The sequence below is a fragment of the Triturus cristatus genome, chromosome 5_1, assembly GCF_964204655.1.
Source record: "Triturus cristatus chromosome 5_1, aTriCri1.1, whole genome shotgun sequence".
Taxonomy (NCBI): domain Eukaryota; kingdom Metazoa; phylum Chordata; class Amphibia; order Caudata; family Salamandridae; genus Triturus; species Triturus cristatus.
The window spans coordinates 315,121,130-315,142,082 of NC_140587.1; the positions used below are offsets into that span (position 1 = coordinate 315,121,130).

Consider the following 20,953-nt stretch of genomic DNA (forward strand, 5'->3'; position numbering starts at 1 on the left):
AAGGAACAGTTCTTGTAAATTGTGAGCATTTGTACATACTTGGTTGGCTGAGAAACCAAGGAATCCTTATGGAGTCGGTAGCATGGGAAGCTATTGAAGGTACCAGGCTCCATCGAAACACCATCCATTGCCGAATACTCCTTTTCAACCAACCCAAACATGTCCATCATTTTAAAACCTGCAAAACAGGGATCAGAAAGTACTTTACGCGGTTTGTGTGGCAACTCGACTGAATAATAGGCAAATGTTTGATGCCATTTTGGGCTATGAATAGCCCAGCTTGTACCTTTTGCCACCTGTAATGATGTTTTGCTCTAACTAATAATAGACAGAGTTACATTTTTTTTTCTACTTTGTACAATTTATAAATTCACGTTTGAAGTTTGCTGCACGTTCACTTCCAAAGGTATGGTGAATCACGTAAAATATGAAAAAAGGCTACCATATTTTATATGAAAAGGCAATGTTTGAGACCACCTGAAATTTTGACTATTACCATGACATTGCCCACCTCCTGCATCTGGGAAGAGTTCTACAGAGAACTATTATAAAGTTCTGATCTACTACTCCACATCAAACAAATGCTGTCAGTGAGGTGGATCATTGAATATTGAGACTTCTGTCTCCCAGTCCTTCTAGACCTCTACGTGACCTTCAACACAGTTGATCATCAGGCCCAGTGGAGATCCCATCCACTTGCATGGGCATCTCTGACACTGTCCTGTGCGTTTCACCTCGTTTTTTTTGACAGACAACTTTGTGCCTAAAAGGCTTGCTCGCCCCCAGATTCCAATACTTGTCCCGGTACTGGTGATCCTCTATGTGGAACCAACTGAAATCTCCACTTCCACTAAGGCATTGTCCTGAATTGATGCATGAATGACATCCAACTATATCTGTTATCAACTAAAGATCACTGTCTGGGGGGGAGGAGCCTAGCGCTTGACCAAGATGGCCGCGTGAGCTCTGAGCTCCCGAGACCCTCGTGCCCTCCGTCGACTATCCTGTCTCTAATCCTGTCGGTATGCATGGCATCGTGTGGATGACCTGTCAGGGAGGCGATTGATGCTACCCGCGGTCGGATCGCCCACCGGGAACCGGACTTATGCCTGGCGGAAGATTGCGGCCTATCTCCGAGGGATGCCAGGCGCTAGAGTTGGCAGGATGCCCGACTTCTAGTTGAACAACAACGGCCAGGCGAGGTGTGAACAGTCGGATGGAGGTCCCCGTCCTTTCACTTTCGCTTTCTCTCCCTTTGTCAGCCCTGCCCCTGGAGAGCTCTTGGTGGCTTTATTACCCTATGGACGCTCTGCAGGCTACTCTGGTGGCCCACTGCAGAACTGATCACCCCTGATTCCTTTTATTGAGAGGGACCCGTCTTATCTGAACCGACCTGCTTGGTATCAACCATGTCGGGCAAAGCAGAGGTGGATCGGCTGAAGGCTAAGTCTACCAGGCGGGGAGCCTATACCCAAGTCAATAGTATGGACCGCTATGCTCTGCAGAAGGGATCACCGAGTGGGTCGAGCCAGTCGCCGGATACCCAGAAGGAGGCCTCGCCTTTGGCCCCGGAGCTCTCACTACAGGATGTCATGGGCGCGCTCGAAGGGATGCAGACCTCGATTGGGAGACAGTTCGATGCCCTGGCGCATAAGGTGGATGCCATCTTGGTGGATGTTAACCTGATCCGTGCGGACTTGGGCAAAACGAATGAACGGGTTAGGACCCTGGACCTCAAGACCACGGGCCTCACCGAGGACGTCATGGAACTGCAGATCGAGGTTCGTAAGCTGAGGACCGAGAGTGATCTCGCCGCCCGCCGGCTGGAGGATTTTGAGAGCCGGGCCAGGCGCAATAACGTGCGCGTCATCGGGGTCCCGGAGTCCTCGGATGAGGCTTCGGTTGACCTGCTTGTCGAGGACTTGGTGCTTAATCATCTGAAGCCCAAGGGTCTTGGAAAGTTCTTTGCGGTTGAAAGGGCCCATAGAGTGCCGGGTGGGAGGCCCAAGGTGGGTGCCCCACCGAGGCCGATTGTCGCTCGGCTCTTTCATTTTCGAGATCGGGACGCTATCCTGCAAGCATCGAGGGTGACGGGCCCGGTCCCCTTCCAGAACGCGTCGGTGAATTTCTACCCGGACTTCACCCAGCAGGTGCAGAGGCAGAGACAGGGCTTTCTGGGGGTGAAGAGGCGGCTTCGGGAGAGGGATCTGAAGTATGCCATGCTCTTCCCTGCCAGACTACGTGTGGTGCACGAAGATCGGACATTTTTCTTTGACTCTCCTGTTATGGCCGATGAATGGCTGGACGCTTTGCCCCGACGACGGACGGGGGAGGACTTTGCCGAGGATGGGGACAGTGGCCGGGATGGGCAGGGCTGATTTTTCGGAGCCGGTCTGACTCGATTTGGCTATACTTGAAGACTTGAATAGAGTGCAGTCAATGCGGAGGGCGGCGGGAGGACGAGGGGTGCTCTTTTCCTCCCTTAGGGTACTTTTTGTAGACTTTTGGGGGTTTTTGTAGGGCGACAGGCACACTGCAAGTTGGGGGGGCTTTGTAAGCTGCCGCAGGGGTGCAGGGTGGGGGGGGTTCCTGGGATTTTGGGTTTGTTGTTGGGGGGTTTATTTCTGCAAGGCATGATGATTCTTTCCAGGACTGTTCCATGGTGGCTCTTCGGGAGTGGGGTGGGCCTCTTTACGTTTGAGGATGGGGGGTAGGGGTTTAAGTGTTATAAGCTGGAATGTTAATGGTTTGGGGGATCGCATTAAGCGTGGGATTGTTTTGCAATTCTTGAAACGGTCAATGCCCGATGTTGCCTTGCTGCAGGAGACGCACCTTATTGGTAATACGTGCTATGCTCTGAATAGGAAGGGTTATAAATTCATAGCACATTCGGGATTCTCCTCTGGGTCCAGGGGTGTGGGCATCCTAGTCAGAGCCTCGCTACCATTTGAGGTGGACTCCACCATTGTTGATGATAGGGGGAGGTTTGTAGCGGTGGCGGGGCGGTGGGAAGGAAGAACTTTGGTTTTAGTTTCGGTTTATGTCCCGCCGGCCCTGCAGGCCTCCACGTTCACAGATCTGGGTAGGGCCCTGCTGGATCTCCCGGGGGTATGCTTGTGGTGGGAGGTGATTTCAATGCTGTTGGCTCTGGCCTGCTGGATAGATACCCGCCCAGAGACACAGGAGGGGCTCAGAGGTGGCTCCCAGACTTCCTAAACACGCTTGGCCTGATAGACTGCTGGAGGCTCCGGCACCCCACACAGAGCCAATACACGTTCCACTCCGGGGCACATGGTAGTCTCTCCAGGATTGATTACCTACTCACTCTGGCTGCGCATGCCTCATTGATCTCCGAGGTGAGGCACATGGCGCGTGGTATATCTGACCATTCGCCAGTGTGGATCCGGCTGGATCTAGGTCGGGAGGGAGGAGGAAGGGTGGCCCCTATTAACCCGTGGTATTTCCGAGACCCCAAGATGCGCAGCGCGCTGGTAAAGAAAGTAGATAATTTTTTCAAGGATAATCAGGGATCCGTGAACTCGGCAGTGTCGCTGTGGGAAGCATTTAAGACCGTGCTCCGAGGGGAAGCCCTCTCCCTAGTAGTAGCTGCCAAGCGGCGGAGAGATGGCGAGGTTCTGCAGGTTGAGGAGGAGATCGCGGCTCTGGAGGGAGCGCTGGAGGAGGAGGTTACAGAGTCCTCACTGCATGAGCTTTGCTTGAAGCAAGCTGAGTATAAGGACCTGGTGACGAACGCCGCTAAGACCCTTAGCAGGGAGCAGCAGGGCCGATTGTATGATGTTGGGGACAAGGCAGGGAAACTCCTGGCTTGGCTGGACAAAAAAGAACGGGTCAATAGAGTTGTGCCAGAGTTGACGGGAGAGAGGGGAGAGGCGATTGTGGAACCTGAGAGGATTGTACAGTGTTTCTCGGACTATTTCTGTAGGGTTTATGCCTCAGTGTCGGATAGGCCGCCCGAGGACTCGTCTGACCTCCTCCGTGATATCGAGTTGCCCTGTCTCTCCGACATAGATAGGGACGATCTAGATGGTGACATAACGGATGACGAGGTGGCGGAGGCTATCCGCGCGTTAAACTCGGGTAAGGCCTCGGGACCGAACGGTTTGCCGGTCGATTTGTACAAGCTATTTCCGGATAGGGTCGCCCCTCACCTGCGCGCCATGTTTATGGAGGCGCGGGGGAGTGGGACCCTCCCGTTGGACCAGCGACTGGCGACGATCGTGGTTATACATAAAGAGGGCAAACCCCGAGATAAGTGCGCCTCATATAGGCCTATCTCACTTCTTAACGCAGAGCCGAAAATTCTGGCTAAAATCCTGGCGACCCGATTGATTAGGGTACTCGGTGACTTGGTCCACCCGGATCAATCCGGCTTCATCCCGCACCGAAACACGGCGTTAAATCTTCGGCGCCTTCATGGTGTAATCGCCAGGGCGGACACACTGCGTGAACCAGCTATTGTGGCGTCTCTTGACGCCACGATGGCATTCGACACGGTGGAATGGGCATATTTGTGGGCCGTGCTGATCAAGTTCGGCTTTGGCCACGGTTTTGTGAGTTGGGTGAGGTTGCTGTATGAGGGGCCTCTTGCGAGTGTGGTGGTGAATGGTCGGGCGTCGACTCCGTTTCAGCTTGGGAGGGGTACCCGGCAGGGTTGTCCCCTGTCGCCTTTGTTGTTCGCCCTCGCCCTTGAGCCGCTGGCTGCGTGGATACGTTGGCACCCGGATATACGGGGCCTTAGATGGTCGCCTGAACACGAGGACCGTATTTCGCTTTATGCCGATGATATCCTGCTGTATCTTGCCTCACCCAAGAAATCACTTATAGTGGTCTGTGACGTACTCACATCTTTTGGTAGGAACTCGGGCCTTGTTATCAACTGGAGTAAATCATATTTGTATGTTCTTAGTGGCGAGGTTCCCCCGATCCCTAGAACATGTTCGATACAGGTCGCTCAGCAGGGCTTCGTGTATTTGGGGATTTTTATCTCCATGGACTCTGCGGTGCGATATGAGAAGAACCTGCTCCCCCCCCTGGCACGCCTGAGGCGGGATGTTGAAGGCTGGCGGAGGCTGCCGCTCTCCCTCGTTGGGCGTGCGGCCCTGTTCAAAATGATGTCGCTTCCCCGCTTCCTCTACGCACTGCAGAATACTTTGGACTGGGTTCCGGCCAAATACTTTCGGGAGGTCGAAGGCCTCCAACGAACGTTGTTTTGGGATGGGCGGCCGCGAATAGCTATCGCAAAGTTGACGCTTCCATGGTACGACGGGGGCATTGCGCTCCCAGACATCCGTCGGTACTATTGGGCCACCCAGCTGAGTGCGATCAATCATGGGTTTTATGGCCCTGCCCTCAGCCCTGGGTATGCCATGGACAGGTGGTTGCTGCGTGGTGGTAACTATTACAGGGCGTTGTATTTGCGGTGATTGGACTCGTCCCTCACGGGGCCCACTGTGGTGGCGGTGCGAGTGTGGAAGATGGCAACTGACTCGCTGGGCTGGAAGGATAGGCTCACCCTCGCTACCCCGCTGTTTGAATCGGAGAGACTGGGAAGGCTTTGGCACACAAAAGGGTTTGATAAATGGGACCTGATCGGCATCTCCAGGGTGGGAGATGTGCTGAATAAGGGGAAGGTGAAGTCCTTTGAAGAGTTGCAGACGGAGTATGAGCTGGGGCCCTCCGAGTACTTCCGATATATTCAGGTGCGTCACGCCCTCCGATCAGTCCTCGTAGAAGGTGAGAAGGTGCCTGAGTCCTCTCCTTTGGAGGACCGGGTCCTTGATGGCCATATGCCCGAGAGCACGATCTCGCTCATCTATAAGAAACTGATCAACGTCCGGGCGGACATGCTTCTGGGGCTGAGGGACCAGTGGACTAGGGATGGCCTCGAGTTGGATGATGAGGATTGGCAATCGGCTGTTTCCTCTCCTAAGGAGGTCGCGATCCCGTCGCGTCTGAGGCTGGTGCAGCTTAAAATACTGCATCGAGTGTATGTGACGGGGCCGAGGCTGGTTCACATGGGATTCTCGGAAGACGGCCTATGCAGGAGGGGATGTGGTATGGTGGGTACTTTCCTGCATATCATTTGGGAATGTGGTGTCATCATGGAATTTTGGAGGAGAGTCCATGCAGTGATGGGGGAGGTGACGGGCATTGCTATGCAGCCGGAAGCGCGGTGTTGTCTACTGAATGTCTGGGGGCCCACTGATCATAATGCCGCCCAGACCCAATGGGTGACTCTGGGCAACATGGTCGCTAAGAGAGATATCGCGCGATTGTGGGGCTCTGCGGGGCCCCCCACATTGACCGCGTGGAAAGAAAATATGGACTGGAGTATGTTAAGGGAAAAGACGGTCTATTGCGCTAGAGGCCGCCCCCGGAAGTGGCACGCCATATGGGGGCGGTGGAATCAATACAGGGGGGGAATATGTCTTGCCCCGGATCTGGATCCTCCCGAGGAACAGCTTTCCCCCTAACCCTCTTTCCAGCTCAGTATGGTTTATGGACTTTTTGGCCTCTACAGTCCCTCTTCTTCCTCTTTACTTTGTACTGTAACTGTTAGATGAGTGGGGTCCGGCCTCCCCTGGGGGGCTCATCATGGGCTTTCAGTGTTCTTGCCTTGCTGGGGTTTGTTGTGCGTTTTTGTGTTTAATTAAAATTGAACCTTTGCACTTCTCCTTTCATGGTATTGGGGACGCATCTCTGTTTCTATAAATCGATGCTGCCGAACCTCCGGGTTGTCGGCTGAATAGCTGTGTCCTGACTTTTGAAAATAAAGGTTTTTATAAAAAAAAAAAACAAACAAAAAAAAAAAAAGATCACTGTCTGACATGATGCATTAAGACCATCTAAACAATGGATGGTCTCTGTTAGTACGAGATCCAACCCGACTCATAAACTTCAGTTCCCTCTAACCCAAGAGTTTTACCTGCATCACTAACTGCTCAAATTTACTCAGATTCTGCATACACTCAATGAGATTTTCAAGAAGCATGCGAAAAACAGTCCCGATGACCCAGCTATAGTTAAGCCTCTAGCAACAATCAAATGCTTCACATCCCCCAAAGCCTCTGCTCTACTGGGCAGGCTCCTGTGTGGGCACACATTAATGTCACAATGCCCTGTTCTCAGTTCTCTCTGACACTGCACCGGCCCCAATAAAGTCTGACCCACATGCTGCAGCATCCCTACCTGCCCCTGAACAATGGACCAGTTAGGCTTCTCTGTGTGTGGTCCCTTCCTAGCCCCCTGGCTCTCGCTGAGAACTATTGTAATCATGTAATCTCAGATTTAACTCACCATACTGTAACCTTGCATGTCTGGTTTGTGTTCCTGTGCTACATAAATGACAGTAAAATACAAATTGTAGGAAAGTGGAGTAGTATGCAGAGAAGCAGGTTAGGCTTCCCTGTGTAATACTCTCACAATACCCCAAAATAGGTCCTTGGATTCACACTAATAAATCCCTAGTTCAGTCCTGGTAGAGTGGCAAAGAGAAATCAGGCTTTACTAGAGGAACATCTGTTGTATGTAGAGTGGCTCCTGCAAGAAGTTTTCCACCTGAAGGACCAACACCTTGATATCCAAACCCTCTCTCGGCATAATGATGTACGCATCAAAGGGGTCCTGACTCACGCAGAGGGAACAGACTTAAGAGAATATGTTGGGACACTCTTCTGGCACATCCTGGGAGTCTCAGAGGACACAGACTTAAAACCATCGTGTGAGTCTATCGAAACCAGACAAAGCCCCCCTTCCGACATCCTAGCCTGTGTATACGACTTTCAAGTGAAAGAAAACATTCTACACAAAGAACGAGAGGTCCACCCGATTGAATTCTGAGGGCACACACCTGTGTTATACCAAGACATGGCATCTATAACTCTTTAAAAGTGCCAGAACTTTCGTCCAATCACTGCTCACCTCAGGAAGAATGGGATATAATACTCCTGGGGCCACCCTTTTTGGATTATCATCTGGCTTGATGGCAAATTGAGCCAACTGTAACCCTTTACGGAGGCCTACAAAGTACTTGGTATCATGGATTCCTCACTGGATGAGTGCCACACCAGCTCTCAGAACTGTATGGCAGGTAAACGCCCGCAACCATGGCTAAAGAGAGACAACCGGTCCTTAAGATATTATTGGGGGACACTGATAAGCCTGAAGTGCCCTGAAGTCATGGGGACTCTTACATCACAGCTTTGTTCCTTTTAGCAGGGGGGGGTAACATGGTGGCGGGGATGGGGACTGAAACATATTTTTGGTTATGTGTCAGCTCTATGCCCCCTCCTCTGGGATGTTATCTAATCTTATGATCATGATTGATCATCCCCCCTCCTGCCTGGTTCATGCTCTCTAGTCTGCACCACTCCATGATGGACTTTTCTCCTTGTCAGTCTTTACACCTCTTGCCCTCCATTGAGTGATATTTGGGCTTACCCTTGCTGGGGATACTTCTCCATGGTATATCCAGTCAATTGGGTAGAAATGCCTTCACAGCTTTCCTCTCCCTTGCCCCACATTCCAGGAGTTTAAGGTTACTAACCTCGTAGGAGGGGACCTAAATAATCCCGATAAATGGTCTGCTGTGCTTCACTTTTAAAACAATCTGGCAATGCCTTCTTAAAGGGACCTACCTGCTCACTAAGGATGTACCCAGCAAGAAATCTCGCTGGTTCCCACGCCAGCTCTTGTCCTTTTGGTCTCTCTAAGGGGATGGTGGCCATTCTTTTCTCCCAAAGATTCAGAGGGGAAGTTTTAGAGACAGTCATTGAGTTCAAGGGACATCAACTCGCAGTCCAACCTAAATTGGGCACTTTCTGTTTTACACCCTGGTAAATATTTATGCCCCTAATGAGCAGCGGAATCCTTTATTAGCTCCCTAACAATTGCCCTTGGATCCACTGATGTGGCCATTCTGATGGGGGGGGGACATGAATTTGGTAATGAAAACCGGCCTCGATCGCTGAGGACAGCGCTCCAATCAAACAGGAGCCTTCTCTACAATAGGCTGACAGTGGATGGCAGACTGTGGACTACAAGACGTTTGGCGTCAATTACACCTATTGGTTATGGACTATACATTCTAATCCGTGGCGCTCAAAACATATGCACGTATTGATCATTTCCTGACAACTTTGACTCTTGCAGCCCTCGTCACAGAGGCAGTCATTGCCCTGTGGTCGCTTTCAGACCATGCCTCCCTCACAATATATCTCTGGCTAGATGTCACCCAGCCACTGTCCTCACGCTGGTGACTTAAAGACTCTATGCTGCAGTCTCCTGCTATGGTCGAGCTCTTCGAAAGACCATAACCGACTACCTTCATGCTAATGAAACCGGGGAGCTATCCTTGTCATCCGTTTGGGAAGCCCTGAAACTAGTTTTATTATTATTATTCTTATTTATATGGCGCACAAATCATCCCTAAGGGGATCTCTCGGCGCATTGAGAGGCAGGCTACTAAAGGCAGAACGTATCAGTTGAATAACCAGGTTTTTAGGTGCTTCTTAAAAGTAGTCAAGGTGGGGCATGAACGCAGATCTAGAGGCAGCGCATTCCAGTATATGGGAGCCATATGGGAAAAGGCACGGCCCCCCCATCTTAACTTTTTTAATTCTCGGCATTTGGAGAAGCTTGTGGCTACTGGATCTTAACAGTCGAGCCGGAGTATACCATTCCAATTTCTTCATAAGGTATTTAGGTCCTTATCCAAAAAGTGCTTTGAAAACTAGGCACAAAAGTTTGAAGAGTGCCCTCTTTCTTATAGGCAGCCAATGTAGCTCTCTTAGTAGCGGTAAAGATGCCGTAAGCTGGGGTTTATTTAAGGCTAGGCGGGCAGCCGTGTTTTGAACAACTTGTAGCCTAGAAAGCAGGTCCTCCCTCAGCCCCACTAGAAGAGCATTCCCGTAATCCAGTCTGCTGACAAGCAGTGCCTGGATCAGAACCCTTCAAGCGGAGAGAGGAATCCACGGGAAGACCTTCTTTAAAGTGCGTATCAGTCCAAAACATTTACGTGACAGGGTTTTAACATGTTCTTCCATGGATAAGTTATTATCCATTAAGATGCCCAGATTTTTAACCCATTTTTTTGGGGAAAGGGGTAAACCTAGCTCCTTCGGCCACCACTCGTCTGTCCACAAGACTGTTTTGAGGGAGAACTCAAAGCAATCTCTGCAACTAAAAACCGCAAAAGTCAATACAAGCGACTCCTTCTAGAGAAATCGGTCACGGAGCTCGAGGTTATCCACAAACAGACGGACGCCCCCCCGAATATGTCAGGAGCTTGAAAAATCGAGCTCCCACTCTAATGCCTTTCGCTTGACAGGGCAGAATATGCTCTGATAGGTCTAAAGCACAAATTTTACCTCAGTAATAACTGCTGTGGGCGTATTATATTACGGTATATTAGGTGGGTTTATTAGCACACCGCTTCTGTAGTAAAATCCATTTGGGGACAGTTAAGGCGATACGCACTGGCCTCCCTACAGAGACCATTCGGATGCAGAGATTGCCTTGGCTTTCCAGGTCTTCTACAGTTCCCTGTACTCTACCTCTGATGGTACAGTATTCTGTCACTGTTATAGCTAACTACTCTACCTAGCTGTGTTTCAAATACGGTCAGCATATGGTCTCTTTAATGCTTGAACATATTTTATACAGACTGGAAGCGATAAGCCATTCTAAGGTAAAGGGAATGGCATAAGCTCTTCAGTATTGAAAGTGATAAAAAGTAAAGTGCACTGAAATTAATGCAATATTAAAATACATAAGGGCCTGTAATGTTGCTTTACCAGCATTCAGTGAGCCACAGACTCTACTTTCTGTCTAAACACAGGAACACTAAGTGTTTTCAAAAGTGAGTGGTGACATTTAGGTACACAGTACAGTGGCGTTGTTCACAACACTCAGCCATATGGTCTGGTACTTACCCATGTCCCCTACTCTAACACAACCGACCCTGTGATTATGGATAACATTTCCCTCACCCTTAGTGTAACACTTGTGAGACCACACAGATAGTTTTACTTTTGGATTAGGGGGGAGTAACCCCCCCCCCGGCCGTATTCATTAACAATTAAAATTAACAAAAAAATTAAAAAACATTATATACAGAAACTTTACGCAGAAAGTATAGATACATTTACAGATACAATTTAGACAGTCATATCTTCCACGGCTAACCTTAACACAGTCTAATACACATGATACTCCTGCCGTAAATCTATCAATACATGTTATTTACTTTCTGCGTGTCCCCTCTAGAGCCTACGGCAAAGTCAATGACTGGCAGCTCCCCCGGTCCCCATGAACTACTAAGGTTGCGTAGGGGGTTACAGCTTATCGGAGGGATACTTTCCCCCGGGCCCCCCTACGCCCTGTGCCTTACATTCCATTACGGGCTGCAGACTTCTGCATAGTGGCGCCTTAAAGCGCATGCATGTGCGGGGGTGGCCCCAGGCCCACTGGGAAGGATGACTTCCCCGGCCCCCGCATCCTGACAGCCTACCTACCTTCTGTCACTACCCCCTGGATTTCTATGGTGCTGACCGCTGAGGACCGAAGACTATGCTTACCCATCATGACATTACCGCCTGACCAGAGACACTCTAAATACGACAATATCTAAATAAAAGAGAAATTCAAGTCCTAAAACCTAAACACCAACCTTCAAACAATACCTGCCTTAGGGAATGGTGGGTGGGAAAAAAGAGAGAAAACGTTACGGGCCCGCAGCCGGCCTGTGGATGCTATCGGTGGGAAGCAAGAACAAGAGACTGTTCTGCTCTCCACCACCTCTTTTTAAGAGAGCGCCCCAGGCCAACCGGCTGAGACCAGTCAGCCTGGACGCTAGGACAACGTTTCTGCGCCGGAAGCACTGGAGTGCTTCCGGCGCACAAACACCCTTGACCCTCTATTGGCTGATTGCAGCGGGGAGGGGAGCCGCGTCACTTGCTGACGCGCCTCCCCCCTCCCCCACCCTTCGGGGAGGCCAGGGACTGGTGCGACCGCCATAATGTCGGCGTGCCCTAGTCAGCCCGCGCCTTCTCCAAATTGCTATTTCTTTAAAATAAAAGTGCATTGCAATCCATGAAATTAAATAATTATAGATGGACTGCTCACAGTACCTGCTAAGCTGTTGCCGTGAATCAGAGACAATGGACAAGCTGAAAAAGAGAAAAATATAAAAGAAAACATGAATTGAGGAAAACAGTAATGTGCAATAGTAGAGTAAATGATAAAAAGCTTGGTAAATAACAATATACTTATGGGTAAATATATGCCAAGTCATATGTCTACTTTTAGAATCCAAGCACAAATGTCAGCAACTATGGAATACCGCAGGTTAATCAGATGCTAAGCAGCCAAATAAATCCAATATCCTTAAACGTATGATCTATGCAAATGGTCAAAGGTCACTTTACAATTAGCACTCAATGGACATTACAGCATCATAAACATATTTGGCGAACCAACTGTTAACTGAGCGCGTAAGACTAATATTAGCTTAACTATTGCAGACAACTTTGGCCTCAGCAAGACTAGATAATGCAACTTGTTATTAGCACTAGTGAAACATTACCAGACAATTGAAGGCGCCACCGAAAGACACATGTCTCTGATTTATAAAAGGCTGCCAACCTACTACCCAAGTAAGTAATATTTCACACTGGACCTTGAATTGTCTGCAGTCAGCGGCTCTGGGGAGGTATGGGTAAATATCTTCACTTAGAGGGTAATTTAAGCAGGACATGGCTTCTCAGCAAGTGTAGTAACACCAACAAAAGTAGCTGAATTAAAAAGACAGGGGAGAGCTCAGGAAAGCAGGAGTGGGTCATAAATTGTCTACACCTTTAACATCAAATTGATCATAGCTATGGGTAAACCACACAATCATAACAGGCCTTATTCTGCATCAGCACTGTGAGGTGGCTTCAAGGCACTTCACAAAACACCTAATTGAATGAGCTTTGGAAAGCCAATAGTTTGATTTTTGAATGGCATGCAGATGGGACATACAAACATCAAACCTATTGACTATGCCAATGTTTGTTTCCCTGCCAACTGGGGAGGAAGCACACACAAAACCTTGGTTTCTTCTCTGTAGCATCCATTTTACAGAAACCTTTGTCAGCGCTTTGATTTCATTCTTCATGATATCAATCCTGCTCAATCAGAAGTCATATAAAGAGAGCTGATGCCCTTCCGTTCTCTTGAGTTGAGAATCATGAGCAAAGACACAGGTGACCAGAAGTAGAACCCCTTTTCTATTTCTGAAATGTCTTTCACAGCGCATAACGGGCCACTAAGTGAAGATGCTCATTGTGAGATGGGTCACTTACTTGCTGATGCGGCCTCACACACAAATGTAATGAGTTCATCTTCTATCTTCTTAAAGGCGTCAAAGTCATCAACAAAAAAGACATGTCTCTCGCTGGGCTTGCTGCCGATGCTCACCAGCTCCGCGTAGTCGGCATCTGCTACACCAATAGCAAAAATACTGAAACCTACAAAACAACACAGGTACATGAGTTGTTGTTTTACCCATCAGAGACTTTCTCCATCCCATGATTATATGGAAAAAAAGACACTCCAGTCAAGTAGCGAACGGATATTTTTCTCCCATTGCACATTTCTAGACATCTGCGCTTCATGATCATGTATAACATGATACAGGAATGACGTATTTTCATAAGTTTGTGGAGATCAAGTCGCGCAAGACTCACGTCCAGGAGTAGAGTGAAGCGTTGAAGGAGGCTGTCTAAGACATCACCAGCCTGAGTGCTATATTCCTCCTTGAGGTGTCAAATACAGACCTACAGCCAGCTGAGGGGTTGGCACAGTGACAAACAGCCTTATATGCCAGAAATCCTTGCACGAGCCCTGACGCAGCTTAGTGGGACGGCAAATTGAAACACCTGGAAAATAGTTACAGATAGCCTACGGTAATAGACAGTGTCTGGACAAAGCGCCAATCATCATCCTATTCATATGAATGCGTAGTTTGTCACGTGCTACAAGGAAGAATATCAGCAGATACCTCTGCTTCCCGAGTCCTAGGCTTCAACTGTTGGAGCCAATTCGGGGCATTAAATTAATTTACGTTAAAACACAATGATCTGTAATATGTTTGTACGGCAGGTATGGAATGTATGTGCTAAAATAAGGGGCAGTAATGTATGGATGAAGCAGCTATTGGTGAGCTCACAGAATTGGTTTTATGAAAGGGATAATGATGTTTTGGAAATTGACATGTAAATTATATGAGGCTAGTGATGGTGTCATAGTATGTGTTAGATTTGGGGGTCTCTAGTTGGCAGAGGTAGGTACCTTTGACCAAATAGGGACCCTTGCATTTCGTCAGGGTAATGGGCTACACTCCTAAAATAACCCCTGCTCACCCCCTTGGTAGCTTGGCACGAGCAGATAGGCTTATCTCAGAGGCAGTGTGTAAAGCATTTGTGAACACATACAGTAACACAGTGAAAACACTACAGATGGACACCACCCAGGTTGTATTATAAAAATAAGTATTTTTGTATAGACTTAACACAAGACCAAACGACAAAAATCCACAATACTGTACTTAAAAATTGACTTTAAAATGGTAGTTCTCATAAGATTTGTAAATGCAACACTTTACTCTCAAAGTAACTTGGATGCGTAACGCAAAGCAAACAAAAGGGTTGCAGGGCAGGTGATGCGTCGGTTCGTTACACTCAGGGGAGTGGATGCTTCGTTGCCTTGCTGCTGCGCAGGGGAGTTGATGCTCGCTTCCTTACTGTGTGGGGAGGTGATGCGTCGGTTTCTTACTGCTCTCCGGTACAATGCGACAAGATGGCGCCTCGATGCGATACTTCTCTCAGGTGCGATGCGACAAAATGGCGTCTTGACTACGATGCGACGATGTTTATGTGATGCGTGCACGCCCGACGGCCGTGCACCGACTCGATGATCTTCTGAGCTGCGACAGGCCCTGCGACATGCTTTTCCGGTTATACGACGGCGACCTCTGCGGCACGCTTCTCCGGTGATGCGATGGCGACAGCGGCAGCAGCGGCACGCTTCCTTGGCGATGCGATGGCAACTGCTGCGGCGGCGACACGCTTCTCGTCATTGAGTCGCGCTTCCAGCTCCCAGCGACACGCAGTCTCTCAGAAGGCCTAGCACAACAGCAGGCACTTCCATTCCCAGCAAGGGAATTCAGGGGGGAGCTGGTTGGTGACGTCTTGTATCCCTGAGACTTCAGGCAGGAGCCAAGCTCAAAGTTCAAGCCCTTGGAGGTTCTTCTTCAAGTTGATGAAAAGCACACTCAGTCCTCTTCTCCTTTCTTTGGCATTGAAGCTACCACTGCAAGCCAACCCCCAAACACACAGCACAGGGGTAGTCTCCTCCTTCAGCTTCTTGGTTCTTCTCCTCAGCAAGGGTTCGTCTTGATTCCCAGAAGTTCTCAGGTCTGGGTCCCCCTTTTTATACACCAAAATCCTTTGCTTCTGAAGGCAGAGAGTGTCTGTACCTAGTCCAAACCAGTTCTGGGTGCATCCTGCCAGTCACCCTCTTCCTTTGTCAGTGTGGGCCAGGGTCTTCAGGCACACCACAGGAGGTGGAGCCAGCATTGTGGAAGGCAGGCACAGCCCTATTCAGGCCCAGGTGCTACTGCTCCTACCACTCCTCATGCAGATAGGTCTATTCAGCCTTGTGCTGACTCACCCTGTCTCCTGGAGCCCCCCAGCCCCTTTCACTCAGAAACCAGACAAGGAATACACAACCTAGCTGAGGTAGGCATGGATGGTTAAGAAGTGGTATTTTCAAACACAGAATGTTAAAACCAACTTCACTAAAAGAGGTATTTTATCATTCTGAGTTCAGGCATACTAAATCCGTTTTTCTACCATGTTCCCTGGGTCAGTTATGATTATAAGGTGTTATAATCAAACTGCCCATTCTGGCCTATCGGAGCAGGTAGCCTTGCAATAGTGTAAAACGAAAATGGCAGTAATTCACCATTGGGACATGTCACACACATCAGGGCATGTCCTACCTTTTACCTACAATGCACCCTGCTCTCGGGCCTACCTTAGGGCTGTCTGATATGTAGAAAAGGGAAGGTTTGGGGACTGGCAAGTGGGTGCACTTGCCACGTCAACATGGCAGTACCAGACTGCACACAGGCTCTGCAATGGCAGACCTGAGACACACTTTACAAGCTGCTCCGGTGGGTGGCACAATCAGTGCTGCAAGCCCACCAGCAGCATTTGATTTACAAGCCCTGGGCACAACCGGACGAACTGTACTAGGGTCTGACAAGTAAACCAAATAAGCCAGTCATGGAGTCACTAATCCATACATCAATTTAACATAGGGAGCACTTGCACTGTGGCACTGAATAGCAGTGGCACAGTGCCCAAAGCATCTAAAACCAGCAAAAACATAAGAGGCAACAGCAACTAAAATGGAAGGGAGACCCACGCCAATGGTGGCAGCTCTAACAGTATGAGTTGCATTAATAGCTTTAAACTATACCAAATTGTTCTAAACAGGCACTGACACAAAGTGTAGACAATTACTCAATTTCACTTGGTGCCAATCTAGTTCACTAATCCACGGTTTGAGTTTCTAATTGTGCAAGATTAAATGATTCACATTTTATTGATTGAACATAATGTATGCGATTGGTTATGATCACGTTTTAATTAATTTGTAGGATCACTGCTTTGTGAGGGTGAGTGTTAGACCTGTCAGACCTAGGATGGGCTTCCCCCAAACCGTTTGCCTTACTCCCCTATTTTTGCTGATCTCGTTTTTGTTGGCCTTAAGCCTCTTTGCACTCTACCACTGCTAACCAGTGCTGAACTGCATGTGCTCACTCTCTAAAACATGGTAACATTGGTTTATACCCAATTGGCACCCTTAATTTACCTGTAAGTCCCTAGTACAGTGTAATAAATGTACCCAGGGCCTGTAAATTAAATGCTACTATAAGTCACCCCTAAGGATAGGCCCTACACAGCCCATTCGCTAGGGTGTAGTGTACTTAAAAAGTTGGACATGCTCTTTTAACTTTTAAATGTCCTGGAATTGAAAAACTCTTAAATTTTTTTTTAACTATTGTAAGGCCCGCCTCTCTGATAGGATAACATTGGGTTACCTTATTACATTTAATAACTGATAACTTCAATTGGGAGCATATAGGAATATTGGGCTTGGTGTCAAAATAATTGTAATCTAAAACCAGTTGGCATTTTCTCATTTGGTGCATGTATCTTGGGTTACATGACTGGATGTTGCTGGCTGCTGGCCTTTGTGTAATGCTCCCATACAGTGAAGGAGCTCCCACCTACCACACTTACACATCACAAGGACTCGGCCTCCACAAACTCACAAAGGGTTTCACACTAGTCTTTTGTGCCTCTAGACAAGCTAGGGCCAGGGCAAGAAGGCAGGAAATTCCAAACACCTCTGGGGGTGAAAACCTCCAGAACCTTCTCGTACTTCAAAGCTGACACCATGTATAAATATAGGACCCTTAGATCCAACTCTTTAGTAAACTTCGGACCTGTGGAAGACTTAGAAGTACTGATGTGCTGCTCTGTTGCAAGAAGGACTACTACTCTTCTGTCCTGTAACAAGGGACTCAATTCAGTAACCAAGACTCATGCTCACCCCGTCCCCCTGGCTGATGATCTCATAGATAGGCACGGTGCTGCCACATTCATCAGTACGTTTGATCTCACACCAGGGTACTAAATTTGACTGAGGGGGCAACAGAGAGGTCAGGATTCTAGAATTTAGGGGGGACATACGTCAGATCCTGTGCACTCTATGTCACTGGAACCAAGCTATACTCGGCTGATGATCCCAAAGCAAGGTTGAAACCAGTCCTAGGTTGCTTGTATTCTGGTTCATGGCTTGGCAGTTCGGGCTGGACTGTTCCCATAAGGAGCACAGTCAAGGCAACTGAGGTGGCACGGTGGGCACAAAATGATGGATTGGGATGTGGACCTGAGCGATTGTCAGGGGCTAAGATTAATTCAAACATTTCAGCCACCACCTTGTTGTTGTTGCAGTTGACACCCTAAGTGCGACAGGAATGCCCAGACTTGGGTCCTGTGCTCACTATGTCACTGGAACCAAACCATACTTGGCCGATGAGCCCATAACAAGGTTGAAACTGGTCCTAGGTTGTTTGTATTTTGGTTCACTCTGCGGTCACTCTCTCAGTCTTACCCTGATCAACATATACAAGGCATCACCCTCATCTCCTATGCCGAAGACACCCAACTCATCCTCTCCCTGGCTGACATTAAAACCACAAACAGTGTCAACTTCTCCAATTGCATGACAAGAGTAGCAGAATGGATGAGAACCAACTGTTTTAAGCTCAACTCAAACAAGACCGATGTACTGGTCTTCAGAAAAGGACCTCCCTGTTGGACGCCATTTCGAGGCCAGCAGAGCTAGAACCAACACCCATCATCACACCAGAAATCTAGGGATCATCCTAGATAACAAGCTCAACATGACAGCACAAGTCAACACAGTGAGCGCAGCCTGCTTTCACATCCTACATATGCTAAGAAAGATCTTCAAGTGGCTGCCACAGAACACCAGATGTACTGTCACGCAAGCACTCATCACAAGCAGACTTGACTGCATCAACGCACTTGGAACCTCCAAGCAGCTCCTACACAGACTTCAGACCATCCAGAACGCCATCGCAAGTCTCATACTCCAGCCCTGATAGGTTTCCCAGGTCCCTGCGTGATGTGCTGCTCTAGTCTGGATTTTTTCTTTGTTTCTGGGGTTTGTAGTCTTGTATATTGCATAATAAAACAGGACTACAAGTCCCACAATTTAAATGAAAACTGAACAGAAGCAGCACATCAAGCATGGACCTGGGAAACTTGGCAGCTATGACTCAACCTCCCACACAGCACCCATATCTCACCCCACTACAGAGAGCACCACTGACTCCCCATTCACAAACACAGTCAATTCAAACTCCTCACGCACACGTACAAAGCATTGCACCACATCGGGCCAGCATACCTGAACAGCTGCATACACTTTCACCAGCCTGCCAGTCTCGTATGATCAGCCTCACCCCCACTTACACATTCACAAAAGCAGAGCAGGAGGTAGTTTGTTCTTCTACATCGCAGCCAAAGCATTGAACGTCCTCCCACAACACATCACAGCCTCCTCCTCACTTCTGGAGTTCCACAATAAGCTGAAGACCTAGCTCTTCGAATAACTCTACGGGGACCACATGCCTACACATCTGCTCAAACACCTGTATACCCTCACAAGTGATTAGTGCGCTCTACAAATCAACATAACATACCCCGCTACCAAGCAGAGGAAGGTTCAGGCTGCCAGACAGCATCTACACACTGCACATGTTCATGCAGACTCCATAACCGCCAATCAGCACTTTGGAATTCCAAGGTACAGATGATGCTCCAATCGTAGGTCAATTTAGACATTGTGAGTCACTCCAGCTCACAGACACCTTCCAGAATATGGGATTGTCTGTCAGGTGCGGCATTTCAACATAAGACAGTGTTGGGTGAGGGTCTACCCCTCAAAAACAAGTAAGATTCCAGAAATCACTGTTTGTCGGTGGAATCATACACATTCTGAATATTATAGTCAGGGTAACCAACAGTTGGGTGGCCACAAAGCCTCTCTCTTGAAGCTATTTTTCTGGTGATCATATAGCAAGACCTAAAAATGAAAGCTATATAGGCATCCCCTGACGGCCATCTTACCTTCCAGTTGCATCTCTCTGGAGACCTTGTTGACGTCATCTTGCGACCGGCCATCAGTGATGACTACCAGCACCCTGGGGATGGCTTTTCTCATGCCCGATTCAACAGTAAAGATGCCATCCCGGACATGCTTAATTGCCCTGCCTTGAAAAGAAGACACACACAGTTGTACCGATGGTCAGAAACACTGTGAAACTATACAATGATATAGACTATGTACAGTAAAGGGCTGAAGTTCATGGGTGCAAATGGTCTTCAAAAACCGACACTCAATATTTTTTGTATAGAGTACATTTATTCCATAATATGTTTTATATAGAGTACATTTATTCCATATGCACTTAAAACCATGGGTACAAAACAGTACAACAGAAAAGAGATTACCAGAAGGCTCAAGGTTCACAGGAGCACTGGATTCTATCAATATTTTAAGGTTTAGAAATTCAGTAGTAATAAACCGAGACTACAACTCCCAGAATACACTAGGTTGTTAAATGAAGGCCCTGGACTGGAATTTGAGTCACTTGTGGGCCTTAGAAAGGAATGTCCCGATTCCATGTGTGATAGCTCAAGGACGTTTCTTAGGACATTATTATGTCTAAAAATAGTATGTACTTCATAGGTGGAGCGGGAGGGTAAGAGAAGAGTGCGAGGCACATGCACAGAACATAACAACAAAGTCTTCGTCCTCGCTTCCGAACTCCTCCAGCCTCCAGTACACTTTACAAGCTCAAAGTAGCACAGCTGCTCCATGGCCTTACGTCGTGTGTGACAACCTTAGCCAAGATAAGCTCTGGAGCCATCCTCGCTTTGCACACTGGAACCTGCAGGCCATTAAGCAGAACAGGAAAAGCGAAACTACAAGTCCCAGCATGCAGAGCGCTTAAAATTCAAAGCTGCCATGAAGAGTCCCTCCCACATGACATGGGGTCATTTAACAGCTAGGTAAATTAAACATAAAAGTAACAATTAAAACAATGCTATGACCACAGCATTAGAATTCTAGAGCAGTTTGTGACTCCATGTGTGAGCAACTCATCCAGTCCGGGTTTTATTGTAAGGATTCTGGTGTTTGAAATCCAGTTTGTCAAGCGATAAATTGAGAACTACAAGTACCACAATGAAAGGAATGGATTACTGTCACCACATGCAAGTAATCT

At 48.2% G+C, this 20,953-nt stretch overlaps 1 protein-coding gene across 3 annotated transcripts in view; it reads right to left on the bottom strand.

The window, feature by feature from the left end:
* COL14A1 (collagen type XIV alpha 1 chain) overlaps positions 1-20,953 on the bottom strand; it is a 513,241-nt gene that overhangs the window by 123,782 nt on the left and 368,506 nt on the right. For all 3 annotated transcript variants that reach the window (XM_085605041.1, XM_085605042.1, XM_085605043.1), the window contains 4 exons: positions 19,794-19,937; positions 13,365-13,529; positions 12,150-12,188; positions 40-178 (listed from right to left, as the gene is read on the bottom strand). In XM_085605041.1, coding sequence (XP_085461167.1) covers positions 40-178; positions 12,150-12,188; positions 13,365-13,529; positions 19,794-19,937 — 487 coding nt within the window. The remainder of the gene's footprint in view (positions 1-39; positions 179-12,149; positions 12,189-13,364; positions 13,530-19,793; positions 19,938-20,953) is intronic.